Raw genomic sequence first — 18,699 nt, 5'->3', positions numbered from 1 at the left:
GATGTGGGAGTAGGGGTGGGGGTGTTGGTGGGGTTGTGGGCGGATGTTTGGCAGAAGGTCAAAGAGGGACCCATGAGCGTGAGGCCCTTTGTTGCCGCGCCATTTAAGGCGAATTCAAATCGAGTCGCCAGCCCTTGTTGACACTGCCATCGTCACGGCAACATCATCATCATCTGGTGCATCCCATCGAGCTCAACTCTTCAGCTGTCATCTATTGACAGGAGCACACAAACGCATATTGGAAATATGGCGGCTATATTCTTCATTTTGTCGATTTTGCCTCTAATGCGGCTTTCCTGTCAAATGGCGGCGTAGAAAGTTCTAGTAATTGGCCTAACAGTCATTTCGTTATGCGGAAAAACGGATTAAAAATTCTTTTCATACCGATGATGCCATTTGCCCGATTACTGATAACCAATAGGCTAATGGGAAATATACACTTAATTAACATTTATTTACATATCAATTTATTGTGTAAATAAGCGAGCCAATTAAATGATAAACAATTTATTATTGATTGATGCCCATCGATATTTCGACACAAAATTTCAAATCTGCGATGCTTAACTTTGATTCTTAATATTAACCTTTTAAAAAGGTTTTGTTTAAAACTCAATCAAAATAAATGTTTTTACTTCCTTATTATTTATATTAGAAAAAGTGTTGAAGCTATAAAAAACAAAAATAAAGTCTTGTTAAATAAATAAAGTCCAGTTAAAGAGCACAGTTGAAGAGCACATTCCAACAGAAAATTTTTAGTAGGCGTAATCTTTTAAAATACTAATACTTCTTTTAGTCAATCAACTCTTGTTTTTGCGTTAAAACAATTTTTAGAAAATCGCCCTAATTCTTAAATGGTATGAAGGTTTTCATAAAGCTGACATTGCAAGTATCGAAATAACCAGATAAATCTTTGTTAAAAGAGTTAAATAGGTTTTCGATTAGATTGCTAGTTTCCTTGCTTGCTTTTCAACTTGATAACAAGTTATTATGAAATTATTAAAGAAGTACTAGACAAAATTGACTCAGAATCGTCGGTATTAAAATTGATATAAAGAGTTAGCAAATGTGGAATAGAAAATCAGTTTTATAGGTTGGTTTTATTTTATCGAAAAAATGTTGAGTGATTCAGTGAAAAAGCTGAGGCTGCATTCGCGCTAGCTCATCTTATAGAGCAAACACTTTTACCTAAAAACATAAATTAAACAAGTTGTAAATAAACAATCCCATTTATTATTTGCAGGCAATTATTTTGCATCCGAGTTGGTGTTTCGCTGGGGAAGCCGCACAGCTTTAGAATGAAATGGAGATGCAAAGCTACTCTGGTCCTGGACCAACGACAGAAGCACCAGCAACAACAACACCAGCAACATCAGAAGCAGCAACACCAGCAACAGCAACACCAGCAACAGCGAGATTCACAGAGCGACACTTTAGCTGTCGACTGGAAGAGGCGGATTGGCCCGAGGTGGGACAGCCGCTCATTGACTGCGAAAGCGGCAACAACAGCCTCCACATCCTGCCCACCAGCAACATCCTCGCCAGCGGCGACAACAGCACATTCCAGTGCGCCCGGCAGCCGTTCGATGGGGCGACGGGGGGGCAGGCGGCACTCTACAGATGCGATGTGGAGAGCCCATTGTCGGACCCAAATGGCTGCACGTTCAGGCTGAAGGCGCGGCTGCTGCAAGTGGCGAACGAGGCGTATGAGCGATTTCGGCTGGCAATCAACGAGGCCCTCAGTGATAATACGGGTGATACACTTAGCGATAGTTCGAGCTGCGGCAATGGGGACGGGAACGGGGAGGATGTGTTCCACTGCGAGCTGGGGCAGCCGCACGAGCTGTTCCTCTGCCACCTGCAGCAGCATCGGAGGGAGCCAATTGGGGTGCCGGAGAGTCTGGGGTCTGAGGGCCCCTCGAACGACAGCCTCCTGGAGGCGTTTCAAATCGAGCTGGGGAACGAGCAGGACAGCCTCTGGACGTTTCTCAACCTGAGCGAGCTACTCGAGCTACCCGGCAACGACACCTTTGGCATCCCGAACGCCACCAGCTCCAGCCTGGACATGATTCTGGCCAACTACACGGCACTGACCACATCGACAGTCGCCGCCTCCACCGCAGCCCCATCGACCGATGCCGCTGTCACGCGGAGCTTCCTGGACTACAGTCCCCACGGGTACGACTGGCTCTTCCTGTTCGTGGTCTTCTTCATCTTCGCGGGCGGCCTGGGCAACATCCTGGTCTGCTTGGCCGTGGCACTGGACCGAAAGCTGCAGAACGTCACCAACTACTTCCTGTTCTCCCTGGCGATAGCCGATCTGCTGGTCAGTCTGTTTGTGATGCCCATGGGTGCCATTCCCGCCTTCCTGGGTGAGTAAGAGGTCCTTTAAAAAAAATACCCACTTGCCGTTTAAGTAGGAACTCCATTTGCACAAAAATGTATGGAGGGGAGGGCTGTCCCTTTGAGAAGGCTTTGGAAACCATTAAATGGCTGTTATTCTGACTTCCTTTAAGCAAACTTTTATCTTTCACTCGGCTTCTACGAGCGCACTCCAGCAATCAAGTGGCAGTGCAAGTCAGCGACTAATGCATTTGCACATGAATTATTTCGACGCCATTTCCTGCACCCTCGGCGCGTCTCCACCCCATCGCTCTGCCACCACAGCCCCATCCAATCCCATTCCATACCACCACCCACCACCCATTGTCATGAGTTGTTAGCCTCGTTGGCTGCTTCCGCTCTGGCTCAATTACACTCGCAGCAAAGTGCAGCAGTGCTGCACTGGGAAAATGAAGCCGAACAGCGCTTAACTTTGTAGCAAGCAGCCCTATGTACATATACCTATTATTAAGCACTGCTTGTAAGCAGTTAACGTTATTGTGTATCCCTTAAGTTAAGTCATCCTTTATGTCCCCCTTACTCCTTTAAGAAACACCATGTAATCCCATCTCTAAGTATGTACGTCTCTCTCTTGCACATACGAGATTGGGAAATAGGCTAAGCATTAACAGGGATGATGAAATAAAGATCACTTTTGCTGCGACCACTGAAGAAACAAGACCCTAATTGTATCACTACAACTTGAAGGTGGTGTGTTCTAAAACCGACCTATGGAAGAGTGGGCTTAGGAGCCAGTTGTCAAGTTGGACTATTTTGGCCGTGCTTTGTCAGTTTTTGTCTCAGTGTAGCGAAAGTTAAAGTGCCAGCAGCAACAAACTAGAATGACAAACGCGTGACTCTGCTTGTTGATGTTTGAATAGGATTTTAGCTTTCCTTAGACTCGTTTTTATACTCCCCACTTGTAGATTAGAAATGGCACACTCGGTGTCATGTAGTATCATAATGCAATGCGAGATTTTGGACCCATATTTAACTCTCATGTAATGTGGTTAAAACGACAAATTCCATATGCATAAAATTTTTTAATTTGTAGGTAAAATTGTCTCGTTTCCTGGTTTGGAACAAACACACTTTTTTAGCAAACTTTTGTTTGCCCATTTTCTTACTGTTTGGGCTGTTATTTTTATGAAAATGGTGGGTACTAATCTTCAGCTGACGTCTCCAGCAACATAAATATGTATGTACATATTTTTTTTACTTATATATAAAAGCCGTTCTGTAAGGCAATGCCCCTTTTACCTTTTCATCTGTATATTTGGTCAATTTTATCCCCACGTTAAGTTCCGTTTTAAAAGTATAAGCCTTTTAAGTCGGAACAATTTAAAGACAGTTTTAAGAGCAGTGATTAAATTCTTGATTATGTCTTTCATAATTTTTATTTCTGATTCTATTTTAACTATTTTACCCTTGCAGTAGGTAATTTCGTACAGAAGTCTTAGCAAACATTCCGAAACTATTAAAGAAAGTCATGTGGCTATTGCAGAGAGTTGCATATCCACGGAAACGTAATCATAATTATTGTGGCTTAAGCTTATTAATGAATGATCACCGGGATTGTTTAAATCGATCTGCTTACGCCTAGTGATCCATGTTTAACTAGCAAAACATTCTTAAGGTTCTCATTTCTTCTATTACAATTATTTGATACCCTCTACAAGGGCGTAATGAGTTCCCGCCTCATTACTCTCAAAATATACTAAGCCTGAGGTAACTCGACTTATTTGCATATGACACTGGTAAAACCCCAAAATAAAGTCTGGCAAGCCCCCAACATTTCCAACATTTCCAGCCTGGCCAGAAGTGAATTCAGCGTAGCGAAAACAGATCAAACGTTTGCATAAATTAAGCGCGCAGTCATCGCCATACATGAACCGAGAAACAAATCCCTACCCGGATCCCATACCCATCGCACAAAAATGGATTGAGTACTGGTCCCAAATACATTAATAACATCAGTGGGAAATTCATTTTGCTTCAAGACAAATCAGTAAGCTTTACCGAATCGATTTTGGGTACTATTTTTGAAAATTAAATTAAACATTTGCATCTTTTGGGAATGGGGGTAAACTTTCCCTTTAGATAAAATCACATTAAATTAAAAATACAACATATATAACAGGCCGGATGAAAAGTCCCCGGTCTGACCCATACTAGATTTTACTAGATTTTTTTCCATATGATTTTCATTCAGTACCAACCTTCAAACGATACGTGTCAAAATTTGACAGCAATCGGACAATTAGTTCGGGAGTTATATCGATTTGAGTGAAGCTACTTTTGTTATTGTTGAAAAGATGGAAAAAAAAGAATTTCGTGTGTTAATAAAGTATTGCTTTTTGAAAGGAAAAAATACAGTTGAAGCCAAAGTGTGGCTTGATAAAGAGTTTCCGGGGTCTGCACCAGGAAAATCAACCATCATTGATTGGTATGCTAAGTTTAAACGTGGTGAAATGAGCACTGAAGACGGTGAACGCAGTGGACGCCCAAAAGAGGCTGTTACCGACGAAAACATCAAAAAAATCCATAGAATGATTTTGAATGACCGTAAAATGAAGTTGAGCGAGATAGCAGACATTGTAAAGATATCAAAGGAACGTGTACATCATATCATTCGCGAATATTTGGGCATGCGAAAGCTCTGTGCAAAGTGGGTGCCGCGCGAGCTCACAATCGATCAAAAACAACAACGAGTTGATGATTCGGAGCAGTGTTTGGAGATGTTTAAGCGCAATAAAGCCGAATTTTTCCGTCGATATGTGACAATGGATGAAACATGGCTCCATCACTACACTCCAGAGTCCAATCGTCAATCATCTGAATGGACAGCAAGCGACGAACCCAATCCAAAGCGTGGAAAAACGCAACAGTCGGCTGGAAAGGTTATGGCGTCTGTTTTTTGGGATGCGCATGGAATAATATTCATCGACTATCTCCAGAAGGGACAGACAATCAACAGCGACTATTACATTGCTTTATTGGAGCGGTTGAAAGCCGAAATCGCAAAGAAACGGCCGCATTTGAAGAGGAAAAAAGTGCTGTTCCACCAAGACAATGCACCATGTCACAAGTCTGGAAAAACGATGGCTAAAATTTATGAATTGGGCTACGAATTGCTTCCTCATCCACCGTATTCTCCAGATCTGGCCCCCAGCGACTATTTCCTGTTTGCGGACCTTAAAAGAATGCTCGCTGGCAAGAAATTTAAGACCGATGATGAAGTGATAGCTGAAACTGAGGCCTATTTTGAGGATAAACCGAAAGAGTACTACAAAAGTGGCATCGAAAAGTTGGAAAATCGCTATAATCGCTGTATCGCCCTCGAAGGCAACTATGTTGAATAATAAAATTGAATTTTGCAAAAAAAAAATTTTTTACTATGGTAAACCGGGGACTTTTCATCCGGCCCGTTACGTCCTGTACTAAACCACTTCACAAACATAAAACTCTTTACTATTTGCAATTATTATTAGATAGAAAGCATCTGTGCACAGTAAAATCTTCTAAATTTCTACATACTCCCGGGCAGAGGCACTCAACTAAAACGACTTTTTTTGTCCTTTTCCATTTACTTTTTTGGGCCATTTAAAACCCACTCCTTAAATGCCGAGACCGAGGACAAGGTCTGTTATTTCACTTTTGTGTTTTTCTGTGTGAGTGCTGCGTTGAAAAGTCGGCGAAAACTGTAAACTAAATGTAACTAAAAGCCTTAAGTGTGTTTTTAGCTGCAGCGGCAACAATAACATAAACAACGACCCGAGCTTTTGCTAGCAATTAATCCGAAAATGGGCCAGTTGTAGGAGTTTTTTCTTTAGTTTACATAAACATCGGATATTGCTCAGTCGGGCTTGTTCCCGCACTCAAGCCGTAAAGATTTTTCACCATAGAACGCGGGAAGCGTTAGAAGCAAGTCGAAAAATATTTATTAAATTAATAGAAACCAAATTATAAATTGTATAAACATTAAACAATAAAAAAAATAAAATAAACATTGTGAAAAGGACTCTCTCTCTCTAAAGGGTCTCTTTACAATCACAAATTATAAGGCTTACGCATAAAAACGGCATTGACCTCCATTATTTTTCATTATGTTTTAAGGGGAGGGTAAGGTTTTAAAAATTTTTTTTTATATTTTTTTTTTTTTATTTTTTCTGAATGATTAATATGTCGAGAACATTGTGTAAAAATTTTGAGTCAATTAAAGTCAAACTAACGGAGTTACAGCGTTTTAAACAACCGTATTTGGGCGTATTTTCACGTATAAAAATACTTTGAATCGATTTTGCCACACACGCTATTTTCAAAGTCGGTGCCCCTCATAACTTCAAAACTACTGCACCGATCCTTTTGAAATTTTAAACACTATTTCTGTACATATTTTACGAGGTAACGCTGTCGAGTTTTTTTTTTTTTTGTTCATAATTTTGATTTTGCAATGACAAATTAACCGATTTTTTCCCAAAAAATTGTGTTTTTCACTTCAAAGTCTTCCAAAAAATTAAAAAATTGCAATTTTCAAAAAAGTTTTACAGCGTTACCTGGGGCGAACTATTATCTAACGAATGAAGTTTCATTTTTTAATTTGAGATGATCCAGCACCGAGTTATGAGGGGCACCGCAATTCAACTTTTTTTGGCGACACGTCCGGACAATTGCTACCATTGCCATATTTTTTAATATTTTTTTTGTAAAAATTTGATAAAACATTCTTCTAATGTCATACTTTAATATACCGTTGGTTGAAAAAATAAATTTTAACTGTGTCGTCAGGAAAAAAATCACAAAAACATGGCTTTTTTTTGCACGATTTGACCTTACCCTCCCCTTAAGTCTTTAACGTTTTAAACAACATTAATGTAGCTTACTTCTGGATACTCAAATAGGAAAAGGAACGACTAATTGTCCTAGATTCAAATTGGGTAAATTAAAACGGCTCCTAGCTTTTGGATAAATATCATAAACCACAATACCACAAATGTTTTTTTAGAAAATGAAATTAAGGATTGAGAAGGGTGTACATAGGAAAACTTGCGACAGCTTCGAGTACGACCACAGCTGCGTTGTTTCAGCGTCTGCCTCTTGACTTCACCCCGAACTCTTCGAGTTCCACATGGCGTATGCGTAATAAATACATTGACGGCCGCCTCACACTTCTGGAACTGAGTGTGTCAGTGACAAGCATATAAAACTAAATACGACATGATATTCATCCCCAACACCAGTGGCCCAAATTCTGATTGTCTGACTTTGTTTGGCGGAAAGGACCCTTGTGTGTCTGTCTCTAGCAAAGTAGCGTGTAAAAGCCCGTCGCACCCTTCACCCTTCACCCATCACCCGACTATCGAGCACAGAACACCCAACGCATTTGGACGCAATTTGTACTAATTAATACCGAGTTCGACTCCCGGCAGGCCAGCAATTGAGTTTTTGTAGAGGTTTTGCCTTCGAGAGCTCGGCCTCGATGAAATGCCGGCCGCCCATTGATGTCAAGTTAAATGAGTCACTCGAGTGTTAAGCAGCTAACGCAAAAACCGAAATAAATCGAAATGAAAAGCGTGTACGATCTATGTTTAGTAGACTTTCACAAAAAAAAGTCCTTTAATTTTACGTGGAACGCCCTCCGCAGTGATCAAAATCTTAAAATATTACGTTAAATAAGTAATAAAAGCAATTTAAGTAAGCAATATACTCTATTTACGTTTTTGCTTGCACAATGAAGTTGACTAGAAATATAGCCTTTTATGAATGAAATGGTGAGGCGCAACCAAATTGTTTGTTTACTTTTACTTCCATCTACATTTTGTATCAGGATCTTCTTTATTGTGATCTCTTTTAACTTTCAATACGAACTGACTTGCTGCTCGCAGGCAGCTAACTTTAAACCCCCGTTTATGTTCAGCTTCTTACTCTCTCGAGAGAGCACCTCCTCTCTCGAGAGATCAGAAGTGTGACCAGCGTTTACAAAGTAATATAATAATAGTATAAGTTAGTATATGTACATAATTAATACCCAGCCTGTTACAATTTAGACTTTTGGGAACTCACTCTATCACTTCATTAATTCTTCGGCACCGCATAAAATGGGGGATATTTCGGATTCTCGTGATTGAGAATTCATTCAATTCATAGCATAAGCAAAGGAAAACTCAATTCTTTTTAATTAAACCCTTTCGAAACTTTTATGTTTTCTTGTTCAGGTTACTGGCCACTCGGATTCACCTGGTGCAACATATACGTGACCTGTGACGTGCTGGCATGCTCGTCGAGCATCCTGCACATGTGCTTCATAAGTTTGGGTCGCTACCTGGGCATCCGGAATCCATTGGGGTCGAGGCACCGGTCCACGAAGCGTTTGGCTGGCATCAAGATTGCGATTGTCTGGCTGATGGCCATGATGGTCTCCAGCTCGATAACAGTGCTGGGTAAATGGAAGGGTGGAAAAGTTTGGTATTCTTTATCTTCTTTACGCTTTCGTTTTTTGTGTTCTCAGGTCTGGTCAACGAGAAGAACATTATGCCCGAGCCCAACGTCTGTGTGATCAACAACCGCGCATTCTTCGTGTTCGGATCCCTGGTGGCTTTCTACATCCCCATGCTCATGATGGTCACCACCTACGCCCTGACCATTCCGCTCCTCAGAAAGAAGGCGCGTTTTGCTGCCGAGCATCCGGAGAGTGAACTGTTCCGCAGGTGCATATAAATAACATTATAAGAATGTCAGTTTGGACTAGACATAAACTTTAACTTGGGAACAAAATTTAACATTGAATTGGAATCCAATATGGCATTTTTATGCAGATTTTCCTTTTCCCGGCTTAAGACCAGTTTCCGATTTTAGAGGTCGATTCATTTTCGCAGCCTTCTTCAAACACTGCAATTGTGCCACTGATTGGCTTTCAGAGGTCAATGGAAACTCGGCCAAGCGCGGCAAATTAGCGTTAACTCAATCAACCAGCAGTTCACCCAGTCTGTCCTCTTGCTTCAACACCTCTCTGCACTCAGAAAAATCAGCCGCAATTGAAGAAGCCCAGATACCTCTTCCAAATGAAGCTTGATACCCAAATGAGATGCATCTACAAAACCAATTTCTTTCATAAAGTGCAGTCTAATTATTTGTTCAATCTGCACTTGGATAACCCAATATCATTGTTTCCTACAAATATACATATATATATTTATATATATTTGTAGTGATACAATCAGGGTCTATTCACTTCAGTGGTCGCAGCAAAAGTGATATTTATTTCATCATCTCTGTTAATGCTTAGCCTATTTCACAATCTCGTATGTGCAAGAGAGAGACGTACATACGTTAACTGCTTATCAAGCAGTGCTTAATAATAGGTATATGTACATAGGGCTGCTTGCTACATATTTTAATTGATTTCATCAACACCTAATAAAAAGTGAAATTTGGCTTATTCTACTTTCATCGTATCCTTTGCAGACTGGGTGGCCGCTTCACCATCAGGCCACAGCACAGCCAGCAGCAGTTGCAGATGCACAGCAGCTTCTCCAGCGGCAACAACAAGTTCCTCTCGATGGGCGACAGCAACCGCAACTTCAACAGCGCGGGGGGAGGGGGGAGGAGCGATGCCCGGGCAGGGGCTCCGCGAGGGGGAACAGCGTGGAGCCCGCCGAACGGCCGCTGATGCAGCAGCGAACGCCGAGCAGCCGGAGCATCGGAACGGTGAGCTTCCGCAACGTGGCCAATGGCAGTGGAAGTGGCTCCCGGAGCGCAGCAGCCGCCCGCAGCAGCTTCCGGTTCTCCGGCGGAGGCATCCTGCGGCAGTCGTCGTCGCCCGCCTCCAGCTGCCACTCCGCCGGCAAGTCGCACTCGAGCAGCTTCTGGCGCAAGCACGGCGGCAATCCCAACCTAATGGACAGGTGAGTGGATGGCTCTTGAGAATTAATTGCGGCCTGCCGGGTGGCGACGCATTGCTAATTGTGATCGGAATATTCTCTGCACAATTTCACGACTGCACGGGAATGAAATTCCCTTAGACAACAAAGAGCAGTTGAAGGTTCATACCTTGCAGTGAAAACAATGATTATCAAAGTGTTTAACCTAAGAATTAAATCTGTTTTTTGAGTGTATAAAACAATTTTTTTTTTATTTGGTAGAATAAAAACACTAAAATTGAGAAAAATTAAATATGAATTCCGATTTAGTCAATATTTGTTTACATTTTTCGAAAAGTCTGTATATCTGTCTGTCCATCCGTATGATCTTCGAGATCTCGGAACTATAGCAGCTAGAATATTGGGGTTAACAAATGGAGATACTTGTTGTTTTTTTGTTACAATAATTTGGATGATATATTTGGATTTTACTAGTCTACTTTTTTCATCAAGGTTGGTTGGTCCAATTCAACTATACCCTATATTTATCATATACTATTAAGCAGAATTTCTTTAATATCAATTTACAATTAATTCCCATATCCCAGCTTAAATTTTTTCATTAAAATATATATACCTGAAACGGATGCTAAAAAAATGACTACAAATATTTTGGATTGTTGTTTTAAGTTGGCCTAAAGTTTGTGTGACCATTTTGCCGAGCCTAAATAATTAATCGTGCTACAATACAAAAGCTGCAAAGCCATATGGCATGTTGTAAAAGAACAATGTTTCACACTGCCAGAGATACATATGCGTGTACGAGTTTATCAATACCCCTACCAGTGCCGAGGGAAATTAATTATAAATATTCAAGCTATTAAATACACATTTACAGCACTCGCACAACATGTCGTATGCTTAATCTGGTGGCATGGCAGCTCGGACATAAATCACTCATACGTCATGTGGTGCAGCGAAACAAAAAAAAAAAGAGCACAAACACAAACCCGCTTGTCGCCCCATTTTAGCTGCAGCCACATTGTTGTTGTTGGGACAATAAATACAGCGTAAAATGCAGAAAGGGCAGCCGCAAGAAAGGAGCAAATGTCGCATCCGACATTGTTGCCAGCAGTCGAAAAATACTGGGGAGGCCCAAAAAAGGACCCCCAAAAGTACTGGAAATAAAAGCAAAGTGCAGCCAAATGGGCCACAGAAATTTTCGGATGGCTTGCTCAGCTGGCGGTCAGCAGCAATTTAGCATAGCTGAAATGGAGAGCGAATAAGTCATCACCTTGAGCGGAAAAAGCTAATGAACGTCGCGATTATGCGCTCCGCCCTTTTGGCGGGCGACCGAAGTTGCCAAACAAATATATGAATTCCTAATAAGCCAAGAGCCCCAGGATCTACCTGGCTGCCCCCTTGGGAAATACGACAACTTTTGCCTCCATCCAAAAAACGAAGGATTGCATTGCGTAAAAGTTGTTACATTACAAATTATAAGTTGGACATTTGACGCCGCTTTGGCGCTACTTATTTATTTTTTGCCTTTCTCTCGGCGCCAGTCTAAAATTGAAAAACTTTACGTTTTATTCGCTGAGACAGCAACAGTTGCAAGGTCCGAGCACCTCCTTCCAACTGCTAACAAGTCGGAGAAGAAAAGTAAAACATTCTGCTCTTACCTCTAAGAAAGTTATTCCAGCAGTTTGGCATAATTCATTTAAATGATTCTCTTTATTACTAAATGAAAATTTTATTGGATAAAAATGCTTTTGCTGGTGGTGATATTAAACAAAAAGAACTCAAAAATACCTTCAGAATATATGTATAACTTACATTCATGAAGGCCATTCTATATATTGTAACGAAACTTAGTTGCCCTGTCGAGGTTTCCAAATTCGCCACGGTCAGCCGAGCGGATACTGTTTAATAGGTGGGGGACAGCCCACGTTATGCCAACGCCATTCAAACAACCAAGCAAGAGTTCTTAAGATTTATATTAGGTTTTTATTACCCGCTTAATTACACAAGCATGCGGCCTGGCAGACAACCGGAAGAAGAGAGGGAGAGAACATCGATCAGTGTGATCGCAACTTTTCTAAACTTTTTGACAGGCTTTTTACAGGTCCTAGAGTGACCGATCGTTGGCCTGTCCTAGGGTTGCCAGACGTCAGCTTTGGTACTGGTCACCTGGTCAAGTCATTTGAAACCAACTTTTGTTACAATATAATGAAATTGTTACATTCAAATTCTTTTCACCAATCACAACTTTTAAGACAATTTATCTAAAAAAAAAAGCCTAAGATTTAAAAATTTCTTTGAAAAAGTTAAGTGAACTTACAAAGTAAACTATTTAAAGTAACTTTCTTCATTCGATCACTTCCAGAAAAACTTTAATGCGACATTGTGATGGCTAAGATTTGGCACTTAGTGATATCTTCCTTAAGGATAAACGAATTTTCCCCCCATTATCAGGGCGCACAGTATGGCCATAACATAACTCTTATATAATAGGTGCCTCTGCCGGCAGATTCCCTCCATTCCCATCCGGCAAACAAAGCATTTAGCTAAATTGCCAGATTCGGGGCTCTGCGAAAATACACATGCAAACAGAAAGTGGAGGGGGCGGCTCAGAGGTTCAGAGGTCGCATACCCCAAGCAACTGAAATTCATTACATTTAGCTCCCGGTATGCTCCCCTTTCTTCCCTTCCCTTCCGCTTCCCCCAGTCACCATCATCATTACATTAAAAGGCAATTTTATCAACTGTTGAGCTGGGTGTTGGTTTCGGCAGGGCCCCTGCAATCAAAAGACTCAAATCTAATATCAAAAACTTGCTCAGAGATATAAGAAAACAATCTAAATATGCAATGACTCTACTGAGGGAAAAAACGTATGATTTTTTTTTTTTAAATTTTTTTCTTTTTCCTACATAGTTATTGAGATACTTCTCGTGAAGTTTTTGTATCCTTGCCAAACCAAAAAAGCACTATCAACTAATTGTTGGAGATAAAAATCATCTTAAATTTGTAGAATCTTTTGGTAATGTATATCAGTTTCCCCGTCTTTTAGGGGGAATGAATCTCTTTTTATCTAAGAAAGTTGAATCCTTAAATAGTTTTGTTGCGAGTTCTTTTGCCATGATAATGACTTAACTGGTGAAAATAATGCAAACACATAAAAAGGGGTTTTCCTCAGTGGTCTTATTTCTTCTGCCTTTTTAAATTAGAAACTTTTGTTCTTTATCATCCTGCAGCCACCCGAATCGTCGGGCCTCTGTTCGTGTCAGCATCTCTCAGCCGCAATTGGGTTATCCGACAAATGGAAGTGGCAGTGGCAACGGAGGAGGGGCAGCAGCCGGAGGAGCAGCAGAAGGGGGAGGCGGTGGCGGCGGTGGCGGTGGCAATGGCTCATCAGCTGCGACAACGAGCTGCTCAACTCCTGGGGGCACCAGCATGATGAAAATCGCCACCATCCAGGGACCAGGGACTCTGAGCCAGAGTCAAGGAGCTGGGGGCAAAGGCAATCACCTGCTCAAGCAGGTGAGGCCTTCAGCTTCGAAGCCCGACGAGCAACAGCGCCACAAAACGCGGCCCTTTAAGTTTGCTTTAAACCGCGTTGCCACGCCCACTCTCAACCTACGGTTAGTAATGCTAAAAAACATTAAAAACAAACTACATTAACCAATAAACTGTAGGTAATGCACGTCTGAGTTGCTCAGATGTAACATATGTATGTATTTCAGGGATAGTTTTTTATTGAAAGCTAAAATCAGTTCTCTTTTTTGAATGTACACTAAGAACAATAATTAAATTAACAATAAAAAAAAAATAGAACAACTTCAGAGAGGACAATTTTGAAGTTCCAGAAAAAGAAAGTACCAGAATATACGAGATTCTCAAATTCAAACGCTTTAAGTTTCAGTTTAAGTCGCTTCTTTTTGGGTATAGGAACTTTATTTTTGTTGAATTTATTGCTGCTCGTTAATTTGAAATTAGTAAAATAAAAAAAAATAATGCTACAAACTCGTATATGTATGTACAAATAAAAAAATCATGAAAAATGAATTCAACCACACGAACCAGTGATGCCAAAATTTTTTCGAAAAAAAGGACAGATTGAGAAAAAAACAGGGGAAAAAGGATGAAAATATTATAAAAAGGATAGAAAAAAGGACAAAAAGTTAGATTACAGTTATTTTATTTTTATATTTATTTTTATTTATTAAGATAATAGTTTTAAGGCATCTTCGATTATTTTTCCTTCGTCATTACTGCATTTGCAGTATTTGCAATAAGCCTTGTTAATGTCTGAATTATATCGGCTAATCCAATTTTTAAAATCGGGCTGCAGTAGCCAGTCATCCCGAAACTTTTGCTTATACATTTCTTTTGGCATTTTTAATATAAAAAAACAAATTTTTAAATTTCGTGTGCCGAAAGAGAGAGTGCAAGTAAATCGTAAAAGATTTGTTTTTCGATGCATTTTTTACCGAACTGTCGATATAAGCATGGCAGACGAAAAGTTGCCACCTGTTTCATATTTTACAGCCGATAATAAATTTAAATTGGAGCGCGAAAGCAACTATTTTAGAAAAAAAAAAAAATAATTAATATTAGATTTTAAAAAAAGGACAGATTTCCGGATGAAAAATCTAAAAAAAAGGACAGATATCAGGTATGCGGATGATTTTCAATTTTTTCCGGATGAAGCGTTAAAAACAGAACAGATCTGTCCGGAAAAAGGACAAATTGGCATCACTGTCACGAACATGTCTAAAACCAGCGGGCTTATGACATTTTTTTTTGGTAGCCATATGAAGTAGTTATATGACAATGTTAAATTTTAAACAACAATTTTAATCCTCTTAAATTCCATCTTCTAAATTGGATTTCTGCAGTTTTTTCTATATACCAAAAAACATGTATAAGTCATTGCCTATAAAATGTAACGTCTAAAAGAGATATAAATTCCTGCTGTTTCCTTTTAGCTTCCTAAACAACCGCAGCAAGCGGAACAGCTTATCGGCGAACGCGGTGGCCACGGAACAGAAGGCCACCAAGGTGCTCGGACTGGTGTTCTTCACCTTTGTGCTGTGCTGGTCGCCCTTCTTCATCCTGAACATCCTGTTCGCCGCCTGTCCCGAGTGCCAGGTGCCCGAGCACGTGGTGAACACCTGTCTCTGGCTGGGCTACGTCTCCTCGACGATCAATCCCATCATCTACACGATATTCAACCGCACGTTCCGCGCGGCCTTCATCCGCCTGCTGAAGTGCAACTGCGAACGGTGAGTGTGCCACATAAATCTGGGCGAATCTGAAGGGAATATACAGCCAAGGCAAGGACCAAGGGAATCGGACACAATTTATTTCCCCCAAAACTGCACTGTGCTGGGAATAAATGTGCATCGTGACGTATGATTGATTTTGGGGGTATTTATTTTTGGGCAAACGAGTCAAGACAAGTGGCAGTTGGAGTGGGCGTGTGTGTGGACACCAATAAATGGGTATCGATTAGAAATCCCACTCTGCCAAAATAAATGGGAAAAAGGAAATGTTGGATGCTGAAAATTGGGTTTTGGCCAGTGATTAAAAACCCACCATCGTGATTTCTACAAAATCTTTCTGAAATAACATTTGTTTTTTTACTTATAGTTAAAAATAAGTTTTATATATATTGGTTTCAAACGCATATTAAAAAGCTGTTAAAGATTAAACATAAAATATACTTAAACAATTATAATTGAAATTAAACCATTTCCATTCATCTGCGAACTATCACTCCTAAAGTTTTTTAAAGCATCGTTCTTCCCAATTAGTTTCAATATAATATACACTCATTTCGTTCAATTTTTTTGCTTTCTTCAATGCTTTTGAGTTTAAAAAAAGGTTTTACTAAGCCTTGGGATTTAAGAATTTAAAAATTGTTATAAAGTTTACCGTGGGTTATAGTTATAATATAATAATTATAAATGTAGTATACATTTTATTTGGCATTTGGTTAATTTGTTGGGGTATTTTCACTCTATAATTTTTTTGAGTGCAAAATCCTTTGACTTGAAACACCGTTTGACGGCGAAGTCGATAACCTAGTTATTGCCATCCAATTGCAGATCCGGCCGCCCGCTGCGCTACCGCTCCGTGACGGAAGGACGCGGCGCCCTGAGCCTGTGCGCCCCCTCGGCCCTCCCGCTGGCCATATCCTTCCAGGGGGCGCCACTCATGACGCCATCCACGGCGAACGCGACGCCATTGAGCGAGTTCCGGGGCAGCTACACAATCACCGACGACGAGTGCTGAGCCACGAGGAGCCCAGCCCTTGTCTGCTTAATAAAACACGAATTTATAAGGACGAAACGCAAGATCCAAACGGAGTCAACTGTACTTACTAGCTACTAATCAAAGGAAAACGCTAAATTCAGGGAGATACATGCAAACCTTTCCGCAAACTAATCACAATCAAATAATGACTTTGTAGAAACTATAAAGCAAAATACTAAAATTACAACTCATCCACATATCATTCTACTCGTAAAAGGGAATCAAAAAGGAAGATTGAGGGAAGGAGTGAGTGCAACGATGACTGTGTTTCATTTCCTCACCGACATTCTAGCTTTACTCGTCTCGCTATTTCTAAGTCAAAAACAAATAATTTGTTGAAAATAAGCAAAAACCACATTTAGATTAGATTAAAATGGTAAAAAAAAAAAAACAATGAAATTACCTTTAGCAACTGTGTTTAGTGGTCTTTAGTAGGATATGTCCCCAAACTTAATTTGATAAGAACAAAATGAATTTCTAACCGACCCTTCAGTTAATCCTGTCTGTAAGTGTCTTTCCGTAGTAAATAAGCTAACCGTTCAAAAAACATTAATTTCCACACATGGCAAACAAATAAAACAAGCAGAACGTAATCTTAAAATAAACTGCCTTTTCTTTTTTGTATGGTCCTAATGAAAATACACTTTAAGGTAGGTCAACTTATTATTTATAGTATGTATAGAATTAGTATATATTTAGTATATCTTTCAAATTATATACATAACCTTTTTGCTAGAAATAAAATCTGTGATTGTGATTAAGGACAATCCAATTGTCTTTCACAGGCTTAAGAATTTTGTGTTAGGCGAAGATACAAGAAAAGATTAAGTCATATCGGAACAATAGATACTACTCCTCCGCTTTGTATGAAACTTTATCATGACCCAAAATGTACACACTTTATAGGACCCCAAGTGTTTTATATCACATGTTTGAGTTTTAAGATAAATTAAGTCCCTAACCAACTATCTTGGCGGAATTATCGAACATACTCAAATATTAATTGAGTGGGACTGCTCTTAAAATTTATTTATATGACTATGTGGAACAATGTAGTTGCTATACTATAAGTTAGGATAAAGCGATGGCCAGGGTACAACCACAGTGACAGAGACTGATCTGGAATCCAATAAGCGGAAACTCAATGCAACCCCAAAGTCTCTGCCCCAAGGCGTATCTAATCAAGATATGTGTGTTTTGGCGAACTTAAGTGCTTTACGTCATAACTCGCATCCTTGCCGCAGTCTTCCTCCCAAAGTCCCCATTACTGCCAGCTTAGGATGCTCGACAACCGCATTAGTCTTTGGCGGTGGCTTCAATAATCGCGGGGGCGTTTGTGTGTGCGAATGCTGGGTGCTCATAAATGCCATGAAAATTGCATTATTGTGGTAAATTTAATGCAATTCTACTTCTGACTGCTCCCCTACATTTCCTGCTTCGGTCTGTCAATTCCTTCATGTCTGTAACTTCCCTGCAGTTCCAAAACTGCTTTGTCGTCGATGAAATGTGCGAAGCCGCACCGACGACAGCGGGGGTAGGAACCGTTGCCGCAACGACGCCATTTCATAGAGACATTTTATATGGCATTGCCGTTTTCGGCATACATGTGTTCTAAGAGTGAGCAAGAGAGGGAATCTTAGGAATATCCCTTTTCCTTTCCTACACAGTGAACATCCAGAACTGCAGGGTTGGTTGACAACAGGGCCGGCGGAAGGTGTATACCGGGTGTTGAGCACTCCACACGCCAAATCTTAGCGGGTGTGGAATTCAACACCCCAAAATGCTTGACTTGTAGAAAAAAATTTATTTACATCCATTATTATCAGTTGAATGTATGATTCAAAACTGTTTCTCCGGCCCTGCATATAGAGTATATCGAAGAAAAACGAAGAGAAATCCCGCCTTTACCACGGCCCAATTAAATCAGTTTCTATTTAAATAGATAGATAGTAACTCTCCCAAATACTTCCCAAGTTAAGCATTTTCCAACTTAATGTAAAAACTACTTAAATAATTATGAGATTATCATAAATAAATCTTTTCAGATTGGTACTTACTCAGTTAGCTCCTTGATCTGCACTGCAATCTTTCGTCTTCTTGAAGTAAGATAATCACCGCAACCACTTTATTCGCAATATT

At 40.2% G+C, this 18,699-nt stretch overlaps 1 protein-coding gene across 1 annotated transcript in view; it reads left to right on the top strand.

Annotated features, from left to right (window-relative positions):
* The window catches only part of LOC108091388 (5-hydroxytryptamine receptor 2B), a 28,960-nt gene extending 11,805 nt beyond the window's left edge, over nt 1-17,155 (top strand). The window contains 8 exon segments of the mRNA XM_017190569.2: nt 1,244-2,372; nt 8,598-8,822; nt 8,891-9,089; nt 9,847-9,985; nt 9,988-10,286; nt 13,497-13,883; nt 15,231-15,527; nt 16,353-17,155. Coding sequence (XP_017046058.2) covers nt 1,304-2,372; nt 8,598-8,822; nt 8,891-9,089; nt 9,847-9,985; nt 9,988-10,286; nt 13,497-13,883; nt 15,231-15,527; nt 16,353-16,539 — 2,802 coding nt within the window. The 5' untranslated portion in view covers nt 1,244-1,303 and the 3' untranslated portion in view covers nt 16,540-17,155.
* Nucleotides 17,156-18,699: the final 1,544 nt, after the last annotated feature.

This window comes from Drosophila ficusphila, unplaced genomic scaffold (assembly GCF_018152265.1).
Source record: "Drosophila ficusphila isolate 14025-0441.05 unplaced genomic scaffold, ASM1815226v1 contig_791, whole genome shotgun sequence".
In the NCBI taxonomy this organism is placed as follows: domain Eukaryota; kingdom Metazoa; phylum Arthropoda; class Insecta; order Diptera; family Drosophilidae; genus Drosophila; species Drosophila ficusphila.
The sequence above is the reverse complement of the archived record's forward strand: the minus strand, read 5'-3'. Positions and strand labels throughout refer to the sequence as shown.